The sequence below is a fragment of the Cyprinus carpio genome, chromosome A3 (genome assembly GCF_018340385.1).
Source record: "Cyprinus carpio isolate SPL01 chromosome A3, ASM1834038v1, whole genome shotgun sequence".
NCBI classification, from domain to species: Eukaryota; Metazoa; Chordata; class Actinopteri; order Cypriniformes; family Cyprinidae; genus Cyprinus; species Cyprinus carpio.
The window spans coordinates 29,765,455-29,786,162 of NC_056574.1; the positions used below are offsets into that span (position 1 = coordinate 29,765,455).

The 20,708-nt window shown below is 36.1% G+C and overlaps 2 protein-coding genes across 4 annotated transcripts; both read left to right on the plus strand.

Moving 5' to 3' along the window:
- Positions 1-143: 143 nt before the first annotated feature.
- On the plus strand, positions 144-10,026 carry LOC109093155 (neuronal pentraxin-2-like). The gene is made up of 5 exons (XM_019106877.2): positions 144-1,049; positions 2,953-3,196; positions 3,685-3,926; positions 5,239-5,418; positions 6,677-10,026. The coding sequence occupies exons 1-5, from the start codon at positions 375-377 to the stop codon at positions 6,908-6,910; spliced, it is 1,575 nt and encodes a 524-aa protein (XP_018962422.1). The 5' UTR covers positions 144-374; the 3' UTR covers positions 6,911-10,026.
- A 2,579-nt stretch (positions 10,027-12,605) lies between these two features.
- Positions 12,606-18,573, plus strand: LOC109093554 (dynein axonemal light chain 4-like). 3 transcript variants are annotated; one of them, XM_042728815.1, is made up of 5 exons: positions 12,606-12,690; positions 14,975-15,034; positions 16,032-16,114; positions 17,165-17,248; positions 17,473-18,573. In XM_042728815.1, the coding sequence occupies exons 3-5, from the start codon at positions 16,043-16,045 to the stop codon at positions 17,635-17,637; spliced, it is 321 nt and encodes a 106-aa protein (XP_042584749.1). In that variant the 5' UTR covers positions 12,606-12,690; positions 14,975-15,034; positions 16,032-16,042; the 3' UTR covers positions 17,638-18,573. The 3 variants fall into 3 exon arrangements, with proteins under 3 accessions (XP_042584749.1, XP_018962833.1, XP_018962835.1); XM_019107288.2 differs by lacking the exon at positions 12,606-12,690 and adding an exon at positions 15,121-15,209; XM_019107290.2 differs by lacking the exon at positions 12,606-12,690 and having other exon boundaries at positions 14,994-15,057.
- The last annotated feature ends 2,135 nt before the right edge of the window (positions 18,574-20,708 follow it).

The following is a 20,708-nucleotide window of genomic DNA, read 5'->3' on the forward strand; positions in this document are numbered from 1 at the left end:
ATACTTGCTTTCCTAAGCACTCCAGGTATTTCTTCAGACTACAGGCTAAATGAAGTCTAGCTCGCGTTGGTCTGACATGAGGCGGGTGCTGTCTCCACCTCCCTCGCAAGTGCAGCCCACCCCTGCTGTGTGAGCTAAACCCCCACCTCTTGTCCCCGCGTAAGTACGGAGATGGAGATATATAGAGAGACGCGTCCTGCGGGTGGACGAGCACATTACAGAGGAAAGCTGCTGAGTTCGAGGGCTGAGGAATTTATTGATGAACTTAATTGATTCTTAAGGTTCTTATCTCCCCTTTATCTTGTGTTTCTTATCATTACTAATTATTTGTAACCGCCACCCTGAAGTTCATCGTTGTAATACTGGCCGCCGGGATGGTGGCGTTTATCGGAGCGGTTATATGCATCATCGCCGCGGTTCACGGCGGATCTCCACCGGCATCCGCAGCCGCGGCGCAGCCCCTGGCTGACAACCATTCACTCTCACCGGGCACAACCGGGAAGGCGTTTTCCACCGGGTCCGTGGCCCGAGCAGGACCGCTGGACGCTCTTCACGGTACTGATGCGACCAGGGAACGAGGAGGACCGGAGGCGCCAACCTTCTACGGTTTAACGGGACTAGGGACAGGAGGCAGCGCGCAGCAGGTCACTTACAGCAGACTCATCTGCACCCCTGTCCCCGCCGGTGAGTGCAACCCGAAAAACTTTCAGCAACAAGCGGACGACCAATCGTTATACGCGGGAGAGGACTGGGGGTACCTGCGCACCACCGCCGAGGAGCTCCGGCAGACCGTCCTGCAGCAGAAGGATGAGATCCTCACGGATCAGAGAACCATACGGGAGCTAACGGGAAAGCTCTCGGAATGCGAGAGCGGCTTAAAGGGACGGAAGGTCCCGGAACGGAGCGCGGGACTTGGGGATGCGCGAAAAGAGAATAAGGAGCAAATCATGATGCGGGACGACGCGGGGTCCTCGACGCGGACGCCTCATGCGATGGAGGAGCTGGTGCATGTCGTAACTCAGATGAAAGACCGCATTGAGAAACTGGAGGTAAGGAAGGCATTATAAACGAGGGAGGCTCTTTAACGAGGTGTTCGAGAAGATGTGAGAGATTCAGCAGTTTTATGGGTTGATATAACAAGATATGATAAAATTGGGAAATCTATTAAAAATGTTTGCAATCATGTCAGTTTCACATTTTTAAAAAACATTTAGCCTTTTTCTAAAAAATAAATAGTTTAGGCTAAATAATAAAAAAATTTTTTTAGATAAAATATTTGTGAAATGTTATATTAATAATGTATTTTTTAAAATCATTAATAAGATTTTCCTACTGTTGCTCTATTTGTCCCTAATCGTGTTTTTAAATGTCAAAATATGTAAATTTGTTTTATAAAATTATAGTCACATGACAACAAAATGGCTCCCTGCATGGTAGGCTTACGTCACACGTTTTTTTAATATAAAAAAGTTTTTATGTATAGATAATATTTTTTAACAAAATGTCTTTTTTACAATTTATTTTTTAAAGAACAAAACATTTTCTTTTAATGAGACATTGTTTCTCAATCGCCGCACAGTTGTTTTAAGCACCTCAAAAATATCAACATTAAATACATACATTTAAAAAATGTTTATTTAAAAACACTTTGAATAATTTAAATGAGCATGCGTCATTGACCAGTTTATAAACCTGGTGCTGAATGTTGCTGTCTGGCTTGTTGATAAACGCGATTAGTATGAGAGGAGCCATATATGAGCTGTTTTGGAGATGTAGGTCTATATGTGCTGCAGTGTGCTCGTAAACTTCATCTCTTCTGTGAGAAGTTCCTTTGCGTTTCAGCTCACGTACGATCGCGCGCCTGTGCCCTGATTTATCTGTGTGCGCTAGATGCGCGTCCCTGATTGGGTTTCCATGGAAATTTAAGCTGCGTGCGCAGTTTTTATGGTCTATGAGCCGATAGGAGCAACAAATTACATCTCCATCAGGGCCACCTCTAGCGCATCTGATTAACCTCGATCTATATCAGTCTCATATAAATCTAGACATAATACTTGAATGTAAATAGAGCATAAGTAAATTACATATTTTACATAAGAAGAAAATTAATTGGGAAATAGTAGGTATATTGCATGGTGTAAACCACAAATATCCTACTTTTATTGTTCTCCAATCAGTGACTACAGCATGTGAGACAGCAGGGGAGAGATGAGAAACATGACACACTCCACTGAAAGCATATTATGGGCTCCTGCAGCTGTGCATGACAGCTCTGCAAGCTAGCTAGCACAGATCATTTTGAGGTTATCCCACAATAGAATAGAATAGAATAGAACAGAATAGAATTTGTTATTGCATGCAACTGGGGAAGTACTGTGTTGTGATTCTTTGTAATTGGTCTCCTTAAAGGGTTAGTTCACCCAAAAATGCAAATTCTATCATCATTTACTCACCCTCAATTTGTTCTTAACATGTATGGGTTTTTTTCTTCGTCTAAACACAAAAGAAGATATTTTGACACCAAACATTTGCTGGTTCCCATTGACTTCCATAGTATGGCGGGGGGGGGGGTTGGGGGGTTGGAACCATACTATGGAAGTCAATGGGAACCAGCAAATGTTTGGTTTGGAACCCACTGAGTAAATGATGATAGAATTTGCATTTTGGGTGAATTATCTCTTTCGACATCCAGCCTGATATGATGCATCATGAAATCTTAAATTTGAGCAGGGTTTGGTTTATTGCAGGATATTGCATGATGCATAACAGCTTACACCTGAAAATAGGTTCATAATTGTATTTTGAGAAATAAAAGCTTGTATTTATGTGTATATGTTTATGTTTATGTGGTTCTTATGTCACTATGCACATGACAGGAACATCAAGAAGTCAAAATATTGCTTTTACATGCTATTAAAGTTAAATGTCATGTGATAACTGTCTTGTTTACAGTCTGAAATGGCAGCACCAGGATTCAATCACACAGACGCAAGCTCACAGAAAGCAGCAGGTGCTGCTCGTATGCCAAAGGCAGCTGCTCAGAGAAGAGTGGAAGATCTGGAAGGAGAACTGAAGAGAAAGATAAAACTGCTGGAGGAGGAGAGGAAAGCTCTGCGGAAAGAGACACAGAAGCATCAAGAGCATATTGACTACGGACTGGACACTGTACACCAGCGGATAAGCAGCCTGGAGAAAGGTGAGGCGGAGGTCAGATTTACTGCTGGAAGAAATATTGATTAAAAAGACTGATTTTACCTAGAGCTTCTTAAAGGGATAGTTCAACCAAAAATGACAACTGTGTCAGTGTTTACTGTTCCAAAACTGTATGACTGTCTTTTTTTCTCCTGTGGAATATAAAAGACAATATTTGGAGTGTTGAGTGCCGCAGTGTTTTTTGTTTGTATTTATTTATTTATTGGTCAATACAATGGCAGTCAGTGGGCTCCATTGTGGTTTGGTTCCCAGCATTCTCTAAAATGTCTACTTTACAGTTTTGAAGCAACATGACAAGTAAATAATGATATAAATAAGTAAATAATGAGATAATTTGATTTTGTGGGTGGACAAAGGAATGTATAATATCAATGAATTATAATAATTAATTAAAGGAATGTTCTGACTTCAAAACAAGTTAAGCTTATATTGTTCGTTGTTTCTCTTGTTTCTCTCACATTTTTCTCACAGGTCTCTCTGAGAACAAGTTTCCAGAGGGTTACAGGCTCTCATTCCCTGTACGCAGCTCTTCCATGTATGCCATTGTAAAGCAGGAAATCCCAGCCCTCTCCGCTCTGACTGCCTGCATGTGGATCAAGCCTGCGAAGAGCATCTTGGGAACAGCCGTTTCTTATGCTGTTTCTGACCAGAGCCACGAATTTGTGCTTCAGCAGTTGGTTCATGGGCCCATTGAGCTCATCATTAATAATGAGGTAGAGCATCACAGAATCAAATCTGACAGACAGGAACAGGAACTGTGAAGAATTTAATGATTCTGATTCTTCTTAACAATTCTCTTAATACTTGTAATGAATAAATATTTGGAATAAAGACATTAATTTTAATTGCTAAATGATGCGATTATTCATTTATGCAGACTTTTTAATATCTTTTTACAAAAGGTGCTGTAATTGCAGCTTATTTAATAAACACACAAAAATATATGTCATATTTCACACGGTTAATTAATTGAATTAATTGGAACTGTTTGTTCAGGAATCACTTCAGTGGTGTGCTGTATGTGTTTGATTCAAAAGAACAGGCTTATGAGATTCATTCGTTCTGGAGTCAGATATTGTCAATGATTGTGCGGCTGTTTTAGATACAGTACAAAAAACTGGAACATAAGAGACGATTCGTTTGAGGGTTGGACTACAGTGTTTGTGCTGTTTGTTTGTTTTTGACACACTAAAAAGAACCAGCTCCTAAGATTTATTTGTTCAAGAGTCGGACTACATTGGTTGCACTGGTTGTTGCTGACTCTCTGAAATGAATGGCTTATTGGAGTCATTTAGAAGTGTCAGTGTTGTGGCTCTGTTGAATCTATAGTGCTGGAAACTCTGTATTTTGTTATGGTGTACCATTGGCATTTGGCAAAAGAATTCACAAAGCTTCATTTGCAGGATCAACTACATAGAAAAACAATGGAAAAGCAGCGCACTGGAAATAAACCCATGATATTAAGCTTAAAGGCCCAAGAACAACAACTTTATTAGCATCCACACCAGCGGACGATAGTGTTAACATTAACTGTTTAACGCTGCAGATATGCTGCTTAAAATATGAGCACTGTAATATTGGGTGTATTCTGAGTGGCTGTCAATGTTTTTATCATTCATTAGCTGAAACAAAATCATCTTCTGTCATTATAGTTATGGTGTGAACTATTTTCATATAATTCGAATGATTAATAAAACTGTATGGATATCATTATAGTTATACTCCTTGGTGTGAACTGCCCTAAATAGGAAAAGGAATCTTAAGTATACATTCTTTTAGGATTTTAAAGAGATGTTTTTAGTAAAAGATGAACAGATGCTTAGTTTGACCTCTGACTGCTCCTACTGTTTGCTGAAGCAATTTAATTGTTTTGTGTGCATTCGTGTCCGCGTTTTTCAGAGCAGTAAGATAATCTGCCAGGCTTTCTTTCCAAAGTGCAGGCTGGTCTGACTTATCCAAGCACATGCATCTCAGGATCAATGTTGGGATTTTAATTTGAATATTTTTTGATCCCCCATCCTGTAGGTGGCGCCGTTATCTCTGAACTTAACAATGGGCAGATGGCAGCATATGTGTGTGAGTTGGAACCGGAGAGCTGGATCGTGGCATGCCTACTTAGGGGGCAAACTAAAGATTGAAGGAAGTGACCTGGCAACCCGTCACAGCATCCGACCGGGAGGAACCCTCATACTTGGCCAAGAACAGGTATGTCATATTCTGGCCACAGAAACTTGTAGCCAAATATTAGCAGCACAAGATAATCACAAACAATTTAAAATCAACCATCAACACAAACTAAACATCAACAAAAAACAAAAACGAAACATGCCTTTTTGTTTATCCTTTCCTTTACCTTTCCCTGCCCTCTTCATCCCTCTCTCGTTAAACTCCAGTGCACTTATCCTTTCATTAGACCTAGTAGAGCTTAAAGTCGCCCCCTGTTTCATGTTGTTTTATGTGGTCTGAGGTTGTACTTTTAAGCTATGGACTGACTATGACAAGCAAAATTATAAGGAAAACCATGTTTCCAGAGCTGTCTCATTTTATAATTGAATTTTCTGGGAATTCTCTGAGCTGGTACATACTGCATTCCTGTATCAAAGGCTGTTTGAGCTTTTCTAATACATCTGTGGATGTTTCTGGGACCATTTTTTTTAAATGAATATTGGAATATAAGACACTTAGAATGACACATTTAAATGTTGCATCACATTTTTAAGAAGCTGTAATGTTTTAATATCACTGGAGCTGAAACGAAAAAGATTCCACTATTTCAGAAACAGTCATATGTGCTTTTGTGGCACAATATATGCCATTTATATTTCAAAATATTTCAAACAAACACTGACATATACAATATATACATATATTTATTTATTTTGTCATTGTCTCATTAGGTGTTTTTTTTTTTATTAGTTTGTTTAGAAAGTAATGGTGCAATGAGTGCTTAAAGTTAACTGTCTTAAAGTTATGATTCCAATAAAGTCAATATCTGGATGTAATGAAATTCCAACTACAAAGTCATCAATTTTTGTTTGTTTCTTTAAAATAGTATTTAAATAGATTTCATAATAAAAAATAAATAAAAATAAAATTGAGTTTTACAAAAATATTATGATCTAAGCCACCCATTGATTTCAATGAATAACGAGATTTTTTTAATATGATTTTTGTACATTACAAAAATTTTTATATGATTTATATAACTTGCTGCACAGTCTGAATACATTATTGAAAAGAATTTGTAATTTTCACAGAAACTGCAAATTAAATTTCACAAACAATTCCAAAGAAATTGCAAAGTAACAACTGTTTATTTAAGTAAGACACTGAATTAAACGTGAAATTTTGAAGTAGAAAAACAGAAATAGTGTGTTCTTGTAAAACGTGCTCCAGTAATTTTTATTTTATTTACAATTTAATGTATATATATATTTTACAGTGTATTTCCTGTCTCCTGCAGAGTTCAATGGGCGGTCTTCGTTTCGAAGCATCAAGGGCTATGGTGGGAGAGCTGTCTGATTTTAACATGTGGGACCGGCCGCTTTCACACACAGAGCTCTCTGCTCTTGCCCACTGCAGCACGAGGATGCTGGGTAATGTAGTACCGTGGACCAGTCGTGAAGTGGAGGTTTTCGGAGGCGTCACCAAGCAACTGGCCGAACATTGCGAGCATCGCACCAGCGCCAGACAGTGATGTGCTCCTGAGGCTCATTTAAGGGTCAGAAAGTCAAAGACAGGGTGTTCAGAGATGGCAAAGATTCATCAGAGAGCAAAACACCTTGCCATGGTCATGGTCTTTTCTTAAGGCAAAGTTTTTTGTTAGCGGTGTTTGCTGAAACATGCCTATCATTACGGTTCAGGGTTAGTGATTTGAACAAACCCTAAGTATTACATAACAGCGCATAAGTCATCCCACGCTACAAACAAGAATGATACCTCAAATCAAGCAGCTTGTTGAGGAGAAGTGTGCTCTTTTTTTTTTCTAAGCAATCAAACCTGTGATTTTCACTTGGCAGATGATAAAATGGGTGCAAATATTCTAGACTTAAAGGTATAGTTCAGCCAAAAATTAAAATACTATCATCATTTACTCACCTTAAAGTTGTTCCAAACCTGTATGAATTTAGTTTTTTCTGTTGAGCACAAAAGATGATATTTTGAAAAATGCTGGTAACCAAACAGTTGCTGCAAGCCATTGACTTCCATAGTATATTCTTTTTCCATACTATGAATACCAGCAACTGTACCAGCAACTATTCTTCAAAATATCTTCTTTTGTGCTCAAAGGAAGAAAGAAACATGTACAGGTTTAAAACAACACGAGGGTGAGTAAATGATGACAGAATTTTGACTTTTGACTGAACTGCCCCTTTAAGTTGCAGTCACATTTTCCATTGTTTGGTGATTTTTATTCATTAAGATTCACCGATTTCGCAACGGGTTCAAATTGGTCATGTGGATTTGCTTGACCAAAAGACAATTGGTTTGAAATTGACTTCTGTGTGAGATGTTCTTCATACATCACTACACTATTGACAATTGACCCTTTGCTGGGCATTTGATTGACAGGCAATCTGACTAATCATAATGCAGAATCTGCCATTTTTGACTGACAAATAAACCCGATAGGAGAGTAATTTAACGTCGGTGAAAAATGGTGTGCATTGAAGTCTTTCTGTTGTTGAAACAAGATACCTTCTGATGTTCATTCATGTTAAATTCATGCTATAACTAGTAAAGAGGAAGAGATGATAAGTTCATGTGCTTCTTGAACTGAGGCACTACAGTGGTCTGTCACGACACATTAAACAGCCACAAAACGCCATTTACTGTTTGAATTTTTTCATACATTTTTTTATACCTAAAATAACCTGCTCTGACTTGTCTGTCGGCGTGTTGACTGTTTCCTCTTTGCTCCGTGATGTATTTTTCACTGATGTTGCCTTAGAGCGCATGGCTTGTCATTCATAGCAACAGTAACGAAGGGGGCGGGTCTTTGCGAAGGGTCAGTTGATAATGGATCTTTTTTGCCAGTGAAATTTCGCCAAAATTTTATTTTAAATTAATGTGACTACACCTTTACATAGACAAGCCATATCTAGGGACCAGAATATTACCAGTATCATAGACTCTTTTTCAACTAGCAATGTCCAAATAGCAATATACTATATACTATAGACATTCAGAACGGCTCAGCAATCACATTTCAATGCCCTGACAACAACCCACAACACTTCTACATCATACGGGCGAGTTTTGCATGGGAAAGCATCTCTCTTTTTAAATTATTTACATCTTATTTATTACTAGTTATACCTTTTTGAACATCTGAGTGGCAAACATCAGTGTAAACATTTGATGTGGGATCTTCAGGCTCAGTGTTTGATGAAAGGATTTATTTTTTTCCCACATTTCAAAGCAAATATTTGCATACTCATTCAGATGTGTTGTTATTTATACAGTGTATTTGATTGAAATTAGCTTAGAAAAGACACACTCACACAGCTGGGAATATGTTTGCTTTTAGTCTGCCGTTTTCTATACTAGTTTTTTTTTTTTTTTGTATGTTTGATCTCTTCGAGTTTTTTTTTTTTAAAGATGTTTTTGAATCAAACTGTTACTATGGTGATCACTCCAGCAGACTGAATCCTATTGGTCAGACCAGTCCTGGATGAATTCTCCTCCATTAAAATCCCTTTAACACCATCAGAATCACATCGAATTAGAACGAACAGACTGAAAAGGGAGCAGTTGAAAAAGGCATCTGGCTAGATGAATACAGCAATATTTCATAGCATAACTACATTAACCTTAAAAGCCATGGTTTTGAAACCCTTTACAATGTGGCATCTACAATAACATGCTTTCTGAGAACAGTTTTCAGTGTTAAACATAATCTGCAAATATCTACATACAAACAAATATCTTCTCATGCTGAGAAATTAGCATGTATAGCCAATATAGATTTATACAAAAATCTACTCAACAAAATTGTATTTGTAAAAAAAGCAACAAACATTCTGAATAATGAATGTAAAATACTTACACAATTATATGTACATTCCACAGTCTATCTATCTCTGTTCATAACTGTGACTGAATAAGCATCTCAGAGTTTATGTAAATTACGCTTTACATGTTTTATGTGGATTATACTCAATGTATTATTCATATGTAAAATGCAGCAGGCTTGAAAATGCCTGTTTTGTGGCCTTGTCAAACACAAGAATGTTGTCCCAAATGCGCAATCATAAGATATATATACACTGATGGACAGAACTGAGATTATTATGGATGTGGTTTCATTTTGGTGCAAACAGTTGTTTTATAAGCATGTGGCTATTTGATTGAATAGCACAAGATCATCATAATGGTTGGGAATTGTGTTTTTGCAGGTGTTTTAGCATTAAATATATTTTCTTTTGGATGTACAGTGTATTCGCCGTTGTTAGTGCAGTGCCTGTTTGTTTGCATTCAGTGGTAATTTTGTGATGTTCTATTCTCTTATTGTACATGAACAAGCTTTAAATTGTATTCAGAAAGAGTGGGTTACAAATGATTGTTACCATTTCTGGAATATATTTGTTTTTGAATGAAGAAATACCTTGGAAGTTGGATATAAAGTTCTCTTATTTTGCTTGAATGTTTTTCTACACTCTGAGGATTTACTCATTTACATTTTTTTATGATCTTCTCTCCTGTAATGTTCGGTTCTTGCATTCTGTCTGTGTCTTTGTCTGTGTTGAAATGGAGATCAAATGTGTTCAAATCTAAAATGAAAATAAGAATTAAAAAGTATAGCACAACAAATAGAAGTGCACTCTTTCATTTCTCTCTGTCTCTGTTTGTTCCATTTGTGTTTTACTAAAGCAGGAGATGTACAGAAATCCAAGATGTAAGAAAATGTTAAATGTTTCCCAAGAGGCTGTGCACTATTTCTGTTTATTAGCTCCGCTCATCCTTGTACACATCATCTGATTGTTAAGAATTTATCTTCCAGAATCAGACTTTTCAAGATAGGAGATGGACTAAAATTAACTCCCAAAACTTACTGTCAGATTCTGAAAGATAATTCTTGAAAAAGTGGTACAAGAGGATGTGATGCTGGTCCTTCAAGAGTCACTCTCAACTTACCTGTCCATAAAGCCTATAAAAAATCAGTCCTGACACATGCACTTCTGGAGACTTCAGGTAGGTTGTAGTTTTGGAAAATTGTGGCACTGGAGACTAAATGGTTCCTGATGGTTTCACACCCAATTCTACACCTTAATTCTTTTGTCACGAATACGTCTCTTTTCTTCTCCACTTGTTTTTTTCTGACCCTGCTGACCCAATGAGCATTTCGCTGTCCAATGGTCATGCCTTAACTTTGCAAATTCTAATACTGCATTAGTATTGCATCCTTCTTCTGGGCATTTAATAATATTTATATATATATATATATATATATATATATATATATATATATATATATATATATATATATATATATATATATATATAATAAAATTTTTTTTTTTTTTACTTTTAGTCTGAGTTAAATCTCTTTTTTGGTTAATTTTATCTGTAAAAGAAAACCTGCCTAATAATTATGCACACATGAATTTAAGGATTTTTTCACTTCCAGGCTTCATGGACAATTATATATCACTTATAAATGATCAATTACAAAAATTATAGCATTTATTAAGATTGATGTGGTTTGGAATTGGTAAAATGTGCTTGGAAAAAAAAATGCTCAGAATATCAACATGCCTAATAATTATGCATGCATTGTGTGTTCTAATTTAGTATCGCCCACATGTGTTTGTGATATTTAACCATTTCTAATTCTCTCTGTCTTTATTGGTATGTTTTGTCTCTTGCAGTGTATCCACTGTATAAGTGGATGAGACAGAGAATAGTAGTAGATCTTACATCATCTGTGCCCCCAGCCAACAAACTCAACTGACCCAGCTCTCTGAGTATGTGTGCATCTGTCTCTGTCTGCTTTTTTATTTTCGCTGTCTAAGAGAATAAAAAGAATCCCAGCATGCTTTAACTAAATCCACCTCTGTACCTGAGAAGCACGGAACAATAAGCCTGGATGTGTTTTTAAAAGGAGGTCTAGAGGTTCTCCAAAGCTTCTGTAATGTGGAGCATTTAATTGCTCCTCAAGCGGTTTTTATTTTTTGTCCTTTTTCCGTTTCTGGATTTTTTCCACCTTTGTTCTTCTAATGCAGGATAAACAAAAATAAAATGAGGTAAAGGGATAGTTCACCAAAAAATAAAAATCTGTGATCATTTACTCACCCTAAAGTTGTTGTTCCAAACCAGTATAAATTTCTTTTTTTTGCTGAATACATATGTATATTTTGAAGTCTGTCAGAGTTGAAGGTCCAGATTGACTTCCATAGTAATGTTTTTCCATACTATGGAAGTCAGTGGAGTCCATCAACTTTTTGGTTACCCATATTCTTCAAAATATCTTTTTATATTCAACAGAAGAAGGAAAAGTGAGAAAGTAATGACAGAATTTCAATTTTTGGTCAAACTATCCCCTTTAACATATTTAGAGATCAGTTAAGATGCCTTTTCTTTATCTGAAAATTCAGATGAGAAAGCAAAGTAAAGCATATTCATGCAGCTGAGTATCATCCTGCTATGTTAAAGCTGAGAAACTCCAACTTTGTTTGCTACTCTGAGGTTTATACAGCTTTAAAAGTGCCAAAAATTATTTGAAGGTGCAGAAAAAACACCAAAAACTCCCAAACAACAGACATACTGTATACCAACATCCCCAGTGGAGATGTGAATGATGCTTGGGAAATGTGTAGGAGGTCTTTAACCTCTAGTCTCTGTTATGAAACACTGTTATCAGTGTTGGCGGCGTGGGGTGCTGATGGCAGCCCGCTCAATAACAACTGCACGTGGACCATAAAAAAATTAATTAATAAACGGTATATATAAATCAAACACGTGTGAGCCATTTTCAACAATCCTGAACAGAACTTTGGAGCATACGTATACTATATAATACAAATGTTGTATTATTTGACCAGTTTTAAAGTTTAACTACATTTTGTTCCTGAAATCCACACTTTTGGAATCAAAAGGTAATCAAAACAAGCACGAGCTAATAAAAAACATTAGCATTATACATTATAACAACATGTATAAAAACGATTTATACATCTTGAATGGCCTGTTCTGCAATGGGTATAAACAATCTGGTCCCATTGATTTGCATGTTTCTTCTCCCAACATTTAGATTGATTTCATTGAGTTTGTTCGTGGTGTATAAATCTCTCTTTGCCTTTAGATGTTCATATAGGAATTTATAACAGGTTTTGGATCCATAAGAGATATTACTTACCACAGAAATCCTATAACACGTGCTTGCTTGCGATCAGTAGGCCTATACCTAAACACATTTAATCATTTAGCAGACGGAAGTAAACACGTGTCACGTGTGTCGGAGTTTGCCAAGGCCGGTGTTCTGAAATATTCGGTGTCTGAGATTTTCGGTGACGCTGGGCGGAGCTTACATGAATATTCATGAGTTTCCTGTTTCGCGTTAAAGCGTCTCTGATAATATTAGTACGTTTTCACCGGATCACAAAAAAACCTGTTCAACAAGGTAGGTTAATTACGTTTCAGCTTCTAACGAAGATAAGCAAATGTTGAATATAATTGTTCGTTTGTGCACAAAATGTTATTGTTTGCTGTTTTAAATGTTTACTCAACGATTACAGCCACTGATTTGCCAGAAGCAGCCTATCGTTAGAATACGCTACAAGTAAATGGGCCAGTAGCTGTTAAATATTTTTCTCATATTCCTCTGTTTTGCTATGAAAAGTATGTCATTTGAAGTTGTGTAGCATATGGTGGCACAAACTTGCTCACTGTATTGTAAGACTGTAAGGTGAGAAATGAAGAACGATATAAAGACTCTTATGTAGTAACAACTATTTAACTTTTTTTTCTCCTTAAAAAAGGTGTCACATGGAAGTGCATGACAGCCTACAGTTCATGTGGAGAAGCTGTTTGTTTGTAATTAATATATCTGTTACAAATCAGCAGAGTTTGATACTTGCACTTCTGCCTGTTATTTTTTTCCTATAGCTTACAAGCTCTTCTAATGGGGGAGACTTATATTTTTGTCAAGTTATATATGAGGCCACTATTGCACACATAGATGAAGACATGCGTAAACGTTCTCAGAATTAACTTTTGCTTTTTTATCTGATGCAGGGGATGGTGGATGTGTACTTTATCAGTGTAATAGTTAAAAACAAATCATATGCAAAATAAAAAACTTGGATAGCCTACTATTTGATACAAATGTTGTATTATTTAACCAGTTTTAAAGTTTTACTACATTTTGTTCCTGAAATCCACACTTTTGGAATCAAGATAATCAAAGGTAATCAAACCAAGCACAACCTAATAAAACATGTTTCATGGATAAAGGGTTTTGTAAAAAAGTTCATGTTGGTGGATATTCCACTAATATTAAAAACATGTGGGTCATTCTTGAATGGCTTATTCTGCAGTGGTATAAACAATATGATCCCATTGATTTGGAAGCATGTTTCTTCTCCCAACATTTAGACTGATTTCATTGAGTTTGTTCATGGTGCATAAATTTCTGTTTGCCATTTCTTGTTCATATAGGAATTTACTTTAATAATGTATTTAATAATTTAGTTAAAACAGAAGTCATATAACATGTGCTTGCTTATGTTGATCAGTAGGCCCTATCCCTGAACACATATACAAGTTGTTACATCCTTGTGTAGCTTTCACCTGTTTTTTTTTTTTTTTTTTCAAAACATGACCATGTATTTTATATTTATACAGGTGTGTAGTAAATGTCATTTATGTAATGTCTTCACCACATCGGTTAATAAAACTTTTAACACCGAATCAGTTGAAGTCTTTATTCAGCAAAAGCAATCTACTTTTATCTTTGAAATGAAAATATACAAATTACTGTATGTTTTGATATAGCCACTTTCTATTAAACTACAAAACATTTTAATTGTTATAAGTTTGTAGAAAATAAGCAAAAAATTGTTAAAGTACTGCAAGGTTGTGGACTTCAAAACTTGACCAATACACATTTGAGTCAAAATGATTGTCAAGTGCACCACAATGTGTATATGATTAAATACAATAATAAAGTGTATAAAGACATTTGTACACTTTTGTTTAACTATATAGTGCATTTTATCTACTAAATGTATATTTTTTAGACAAATAAAGAAATAAATACAGAGATTAAGAATGTTTATATTCCAGTTCATGTGTGCATTAAAAAAAATTCATCTTTTGCTTTGTTATTAAAAACATTTTTTTGAATGATTGAGCAAACGATTAGGAATGACAGAATAATCATCATACATTTTATTATGGCACAACAGATACATTTTGGAACAGTTATTAAACGACACATTTTAAGGACTCTTAATATTATAAAAATGCTTAATTGTTGTAGGCTCATTTGGAGCGTAGCCTACATCAGGTAAATCATTACGACAATCACAATCTTTAAATTATTTTGCATATTAACAATAGTAATTAAAAACAACAATACACTAAGCATAATGTCATTCTAGGCTAAAACATACCTTTTTGAAAATCGTTTATGTTTCAGTGACAACGTACTAATATTATCAGAGACGCTTTAACGCGAAACAGGAAACTCATGAATATTCATGTAAGCTCCGCCCAGCGTCACAGAAAATCCCATACACCCAATACTCCAAATGGAAATTGGTGTGTCTCCATGACAACACCAGTGGAGGAGCGTGTCTGTGTTCAGCGCTACAGAGCGGTAGGCAATTCAGCTATACTGATGTAAATAAAATATTACCGAGCTTTTAAATGATTTACATGTTTACATTTCTCCGTTTCTTTCAGCTGTTTGTCAGTCATGTCGTTTAAAGTCCAGGCGCGATGGAGTCGAGCTAGCAAGCTAACATTAGCCCAGAGATGCTAAAAACAAGCGCGTACGCGACACGTTTGTTTATCTTCATACTTTTTTATCAGTTTATCTGTTCCTGTCTGATAATGACGTGCTGGGGACGGAAAGATGTATTTCTGCATTTTACTTTTGTATTTTCCTTATTTGTTTATTTGTTTTAATAGGGAGTATTTTTATTAAGTGATTAGAATTCTGGTTCGGTTCTGTTGCACTGTGCACAATTTATTTAGTGTTTATTGTGTATAAATCCGGTCGTTTTTAATTGAACAGTTGTTGAGTGTTGTGAAATTATTTTACAGTAATTGACAAAATGTAATGACATGTGCTTAAATGAAATGTTTTTGGAAAGAAGTCTCTTCTGCTCACCAGGGCTGCATTTATTCAATCAAAAATACAGTAATATTATTAAAATTTAAAGTAACTCTTTACTATATCAGTATATTTTAAAATGTAATTTATTCCCTTGATGGAGGCTGAATTTTCAGCATCATTATTCCAGTCTTCAGTGTCACATGATCCTTCAGAAATCATTTAATATAGTTTTTAAACTCTCCCCCTTTCCTAACACAGCTATAAAGCTCTAAAAATGCCTTATTTACTCCTTTGTGGGGTCACAATTTTAAAGAACCAAGAATCACCAAGAAGTATAATGTGTAAATTCATGACAAGACTATAGTCTTTTCCTCTGTGTTCATTTTGGTACATTTTCATATCTGACGAGGACAGTAACACACATTTACCTTTATTTATGGGCAATAACAATGCTAAATATGGGTGAGAATTATGAACTAATGTCCTGATTTTCCTTTTCATCAGTCAGGACTAATCCTTCTGTCTCTCTCTTTAGTAAAGAAAAGGATGGCAGAAACCGGTGATGGTAAAAAAGAGGACGCAGACTACAAAAGACTGCAAAGCTTTCCGCTCATCAGGGTGGGTGCAGCTCGACTGCTGCTGTGACCTAGATAGAAATAACCAGTTCTGGATGTGTCTGTATTAGATCACTCAAACTGCTCCCTTTTCCATCCTTTTCAAAACATGAGATTTTAAACATCTAGCCCCTTTTACCCCCTTTTTTTCCGTCAAGCATAATATTTACACTGCTTCTTTATCTGGCATGGTTGACAGTCTTAATATTTTGTTCTGCCTTGGTCAACTTAACGTAGTTTCTTTTAATATGATTAATACATACATCTTTACATTATTGTAATTCGTAATAATTTATAATAACTTTTTTTCTATACACTGCTGCTCAAAAGTTTGGGATCGGTACAAAACAAAAAGGCTCTCATGCTCACCACTTCTTTTCTTTTTGAATATATTATAAAATGTAGTTTACTCCTGTGAAGGCAAAGCTTAATTTTCAGCATCATTACTCCAGTCTTCAGTGTCACGTGATCCTTCAGAAATCATTCTGATATGCTGATTTGCTGCTCAAGAAATATTTCTTATTATCACAATGCTGAAAACAGTTGTGCTGCTTAATAATTTTGTGGAAAATGTGATACATCTATTTTAACATTCTTACTCCTGAAAGTAAAAAAAAAAAAAAAAAAAAAAAAAAAAAAAAAAAAAAACGTAAATAAAATGAGGTCAAAATATATATTCATCCATCACTTGTTTTATTTATTCCATCTTTTTATTAGTTTGTTCCGTTGTTTTAGTTAAATTGTGGCCACAAATTAAGAATTTGTTCCCATGACTTATAAATTTGTTCCCTCATTTTAATAAATCGTGGCCACATTGTCCTTACTCGTTCCCTTATTTTCATTTAATTTAAACGAGGGAACAAATTAGTACAACTTGGCCACAGTTTACTAAAATAAGGTAACAAATTCTGACATAAAACAGCCTTTATTTGATATTAGATTTATGTTAAAGTCTTTGTAATATTTGATCAATTTAATAGATAGAAAGATAGAATAGATAGAATTTTCTTGTTATGAGTTTGACCACAGTATGTTCTGTTGGTTTTGATTGCAGCACACAGATATGCCAGAGGAGATGCGCGTGGAGACTATGGAGCTTTGTGTCACAGCCTGTGAGAAATTTGCCTCCAACAATGAGGTCAGTCAGGTTTGCGTGTGTATGTGAGCTTGTGCTATTGTTATGAAGCACAGGCTTTCAGATAAATGCGTTCCCCTGGTCACACAGGTGGGGTTGGGCTCTGTGTTTCCGTCTAGTACTGAGTCAGGACGCTTCACACACACACAGTCTGGCCATCTGGACTGCTCCAGTAGCCTACATGCTTTCATCTCGCTCTCTTTCTCGCTGGTTCACTCTGTTTTCAGAGTGCCGCCAAGATGATCAAGGAGTCCATGGATAAGAAGTTTGGCAGTTCGTGGCATGTGGTGATCGGTGAGGGGTTTGGATTCGAGGTGAGCCATGAAGTCAGGAACCTGCTCTACATGTTCTTTGGGGGAAGTCTGGCCGTGTGTGTTTGGAAATGCTCCTGATGTCGCTTCCTGCCCACACAGACGCCACTGTGAGATATTTACACTCATGGATCTGTCCTAACTATGCAGCCCTATTTGACTTGAGACATTTGTGTGTGTATGCAAATGTGTGAAATTGGAGGGGGAAAAATGATACAGATTCTTGTGCACTTCTCCAGATCACTCTTCCTATCTTATGTTTTAATGTATAGGCTTCAATTTTAAGCCAAAAACACAGATTTTAAGGAGTTTGATTAACTTTTTTACATTTTTTTTTATTCAACCTATGGAGTTTATTGCAACTGACTACAGAACCTATTTAAGAAAATGTTTCAGCTTTGTCCTCTTCCTGTGCTATTTACTTTATTAAAACATGTTGGTCTTATTGTGTGCAATCCATTATAGCACGTTATTCCAAAGAAAACTTTTGCCTTTGTAATCTTTCATCAAAATGTATTAACTTGCCCCTACTCTCAAATGACTTTAATTTTTAGTCCATCATATTTTCAATTCTCTCCCATTCAAACATCTGTCACCATTCTTCATAAATAAACAATGAATGAATGAATTCTGGTATGCAACACCCACTTTAATGGCCAATCAGTTCCAAGTGGATAAAAGTGTTAGTCCTACCCTTTTTTTTAGCTGAATGTTATTTTTCATTCAGAAATGAATCGTATTACAGAGGTAAAATTGGTTGAGAAGCCTGTTTCACGTTAAAGTTTACATGGTTTACATTATTAAAAAAAAAAAATCTTTTTTAATCCATGATCTTGCTCTTCATTGGAGACAGCTTTCCCTTTCTGTTAACATCACTGGCTATGTGTGATATTGAATAATGTTTACTAATAGCCAAATAGCTATTTAGTCATAGTTTTAGCAATATTGCTTTTGGCTTGGCACGCTCATCCATCCATCCCCCTACAGTTAAAGGGATACTCCACCCCAAAATGAAAATTTTGTCATTAATCACTTACCCCCATGTCGTTCCAAACCCGTAAATCTTTGTTCGTCTTCAGAACATAATTTAAGATATTTTGGATAAAAACCGGGAGGCTTGTGACTGTCCCATAGACTGCCAAATAAATAACAGTGTCAAGGTCCAGGAAAGTATGAAAGACATCGTCAGAATACTCCATCTGCCATCAGTGATTCAACCATAATGTTATGAAGCGACGATAATACTTTTTGTATGCAAATAAAACAAAAATAATGACTTTATTCAACAATTTGTCTTCTCTGTGTCACTTCACATAAGCGTATGTCCTTTATCACTTCCGGTAAGTGATAAATGACAAAATTTTCATTTTGGGTTGGAGTATCCCTTTAAGTCTTGCTCTTGATGATGAATATCCTGTTTCATTCGGAAATACACTACTGTTAAAAAGTTTGAGGTCGGTAAGATTTCATAAGTTCACTAAGGTTGTGGTTATTTGATTAAAAATAGTCAAAAACACTAATATTCTCAAATATTATAACCATTTTAGAATAACAGTTTTCCAATTTAATATAATGTATTCCTGTGATGTTAAAGCTGGATTTTCAGTATTATCAATGTAGTGCTGCTTAATATTTTTGAGGAATCTGCAATACATATTTTTTCAGGATTCTTGAATAGAAAGAAGTGATCATTTTAAATTGAAATCTTGTATAACAGTCGTGGGCGGTCGTGGCCTAATGGTTAGAGAGTTGGACTTGTAACACGAAGGTCACAGGTTCGAGTCTCAGGTCCGGCAGGAATTGTCGGTGTGGGGAGTGAATAACCAACACTCTCTTCCACCTTCGATACCAAAACTGAGGTGAGACGCTTGAGCAATTCACTGAACCCCCAACTGTTCCCCGGGCACCGCAGCAATATGCCCCCCACTGCTCCGTGTGTGTGTTTACTACTGTGTGTGCACTTGGATGGGTTAAACCAGAGCACAAATTCCGAGTGTGGGTGGCCACACTTTAGTTTTTCTTTTTCACTTTCATAATAAATATATTTAATGTGTCCTTGAAAATTAAAAGTATCAATTTCTTAAAAAAAAAAAATGTAACCTCTTACCTCAAGCCTTTGAACAGTAGTGTGTGTCACATTACAGAGGCAAAATGGATCATGAGTGGAAATAAAAACAGTTTAGTGTAGTTTTGAAAGACATATTTATGTCTATTTCAATCCATTTGTGAGTGGACATACAGTAATGTGCTCTGTTATAACTCAAGTGTCAGTCTGATTTCGGTCTCTGAGGCTCAGAATACTTGGTTGTATTTGTCTGGCAGGTTGTCATAGGAGTGTGTTTGCTGTGTGAGGCTGTTCAGGACAGAATGTGTGTCGTTGCACTCCATTTCATGTGTCATTTTAAAAATGCATTCCCTTTCTCTCTCTCTCTCTCTCTCTTTCTCTCTGTCTGTCTCTTTCATTCTGTTTCTTGTCCAGCTGTGTTTTTCTCAGTGGGCTGCTCTGCCACCTGTTTCAGAATCCTCTTTCTCTTTCATTGTTCACTCTTTTTTTTTCTATCCTTTCATTGTCACCCCAGGAATCTTGTGCCCTGTACCTTTCCCCTCTTTACATAACCAGCATTTGTAGAGTGTGAATACTTGAACCTGATATTATTTTTCAGGACTTGATTTCTAAAGGTTTCTGTAGTCATGCAATAATACAATTAGTACTCTTTCTTTTTTTTTTTTTGGTACCACTTCACAGCCCTGAATTTAATAAATGCTGAAACCTGTCATTCACTATCATAATTTGCAACTCTTTACAACCTAAAACCTGTTCTAATAGTCTTTAGTCCTAGTTTGATTGTACATTTAAATGGTTATGTAATTACAGAAATTACAGTCGCTTGTTTGTCGTTTAATTATGGGAGTAATTTCTGTGCCAGAAGTGTTATTAAATGAAACTGCATAAATAGTGGATGAAAAATGTAATCTGCCAATGGTTGGCCAACTTGATAGTTCCGCCACCAAACATACAACATTGTTTGAGCAAATGTCATTGTGTCCAGCCGAGTCAGGCCACTGATTGCAATTCTGATTCATGCAGCTATGGTGCACATGCTATAGTGAACACTTTACCTTGAATTCTTTGAGTTCACATGGGTGAACAG

What these genes read in the sequence shown, in the direction of transcription:
- LOC109093554 (XM_042728815.1), top strand. Translation starts at nt 16,043, where the DNA reads ATGGCAGAAACCGGTGATGGTAAAAAAGAGGACGCAGACTACAAAAGA. An exon ending in AAAGCTTTCCGCTCATCAGG is followed by an intron (nt 16,115 to 17,164) that starts GTGGGTGCAGCT and finishes TTTTGATTGCAG; the next exon opens with CACACAGATATGCCAGAGGA. An exon ending in AATTTGCCTCCAACAATGAG is followed by an intron (nt 17,249 to 17,472) that starts GTCAGTCAGGTT and finishes CTCTGTTTTCAG; the next exon opens with AGTGCCGCCAAGATGATCAA.
- LOC109093155 (XM_019106877.2), top strand. Translation starts at nt 375, where the DNA reads ATGGTGGCGTTTATCGGAGCGGTTATATGCATCATCGCCGCGGTTCAC. An exon ending in ACCGCATTGAGAAACTGGAG is followed by an intron (nt 1,050 to 2,952) that starts GTAAGGAAGGCA and finishes TCTTGTTTACAG; the next exon opens with TCTGAAATGGCAGCACCAGG. An exon ending in TCATACTTGGCCAAGAACAG is followed by an intron (nt 5,419 to 6,676) that starts GTATGTCATATT and finishes TGTCTCCTGCAG; the next exon opens with AGTTCAATGGGCGGTCTTCG.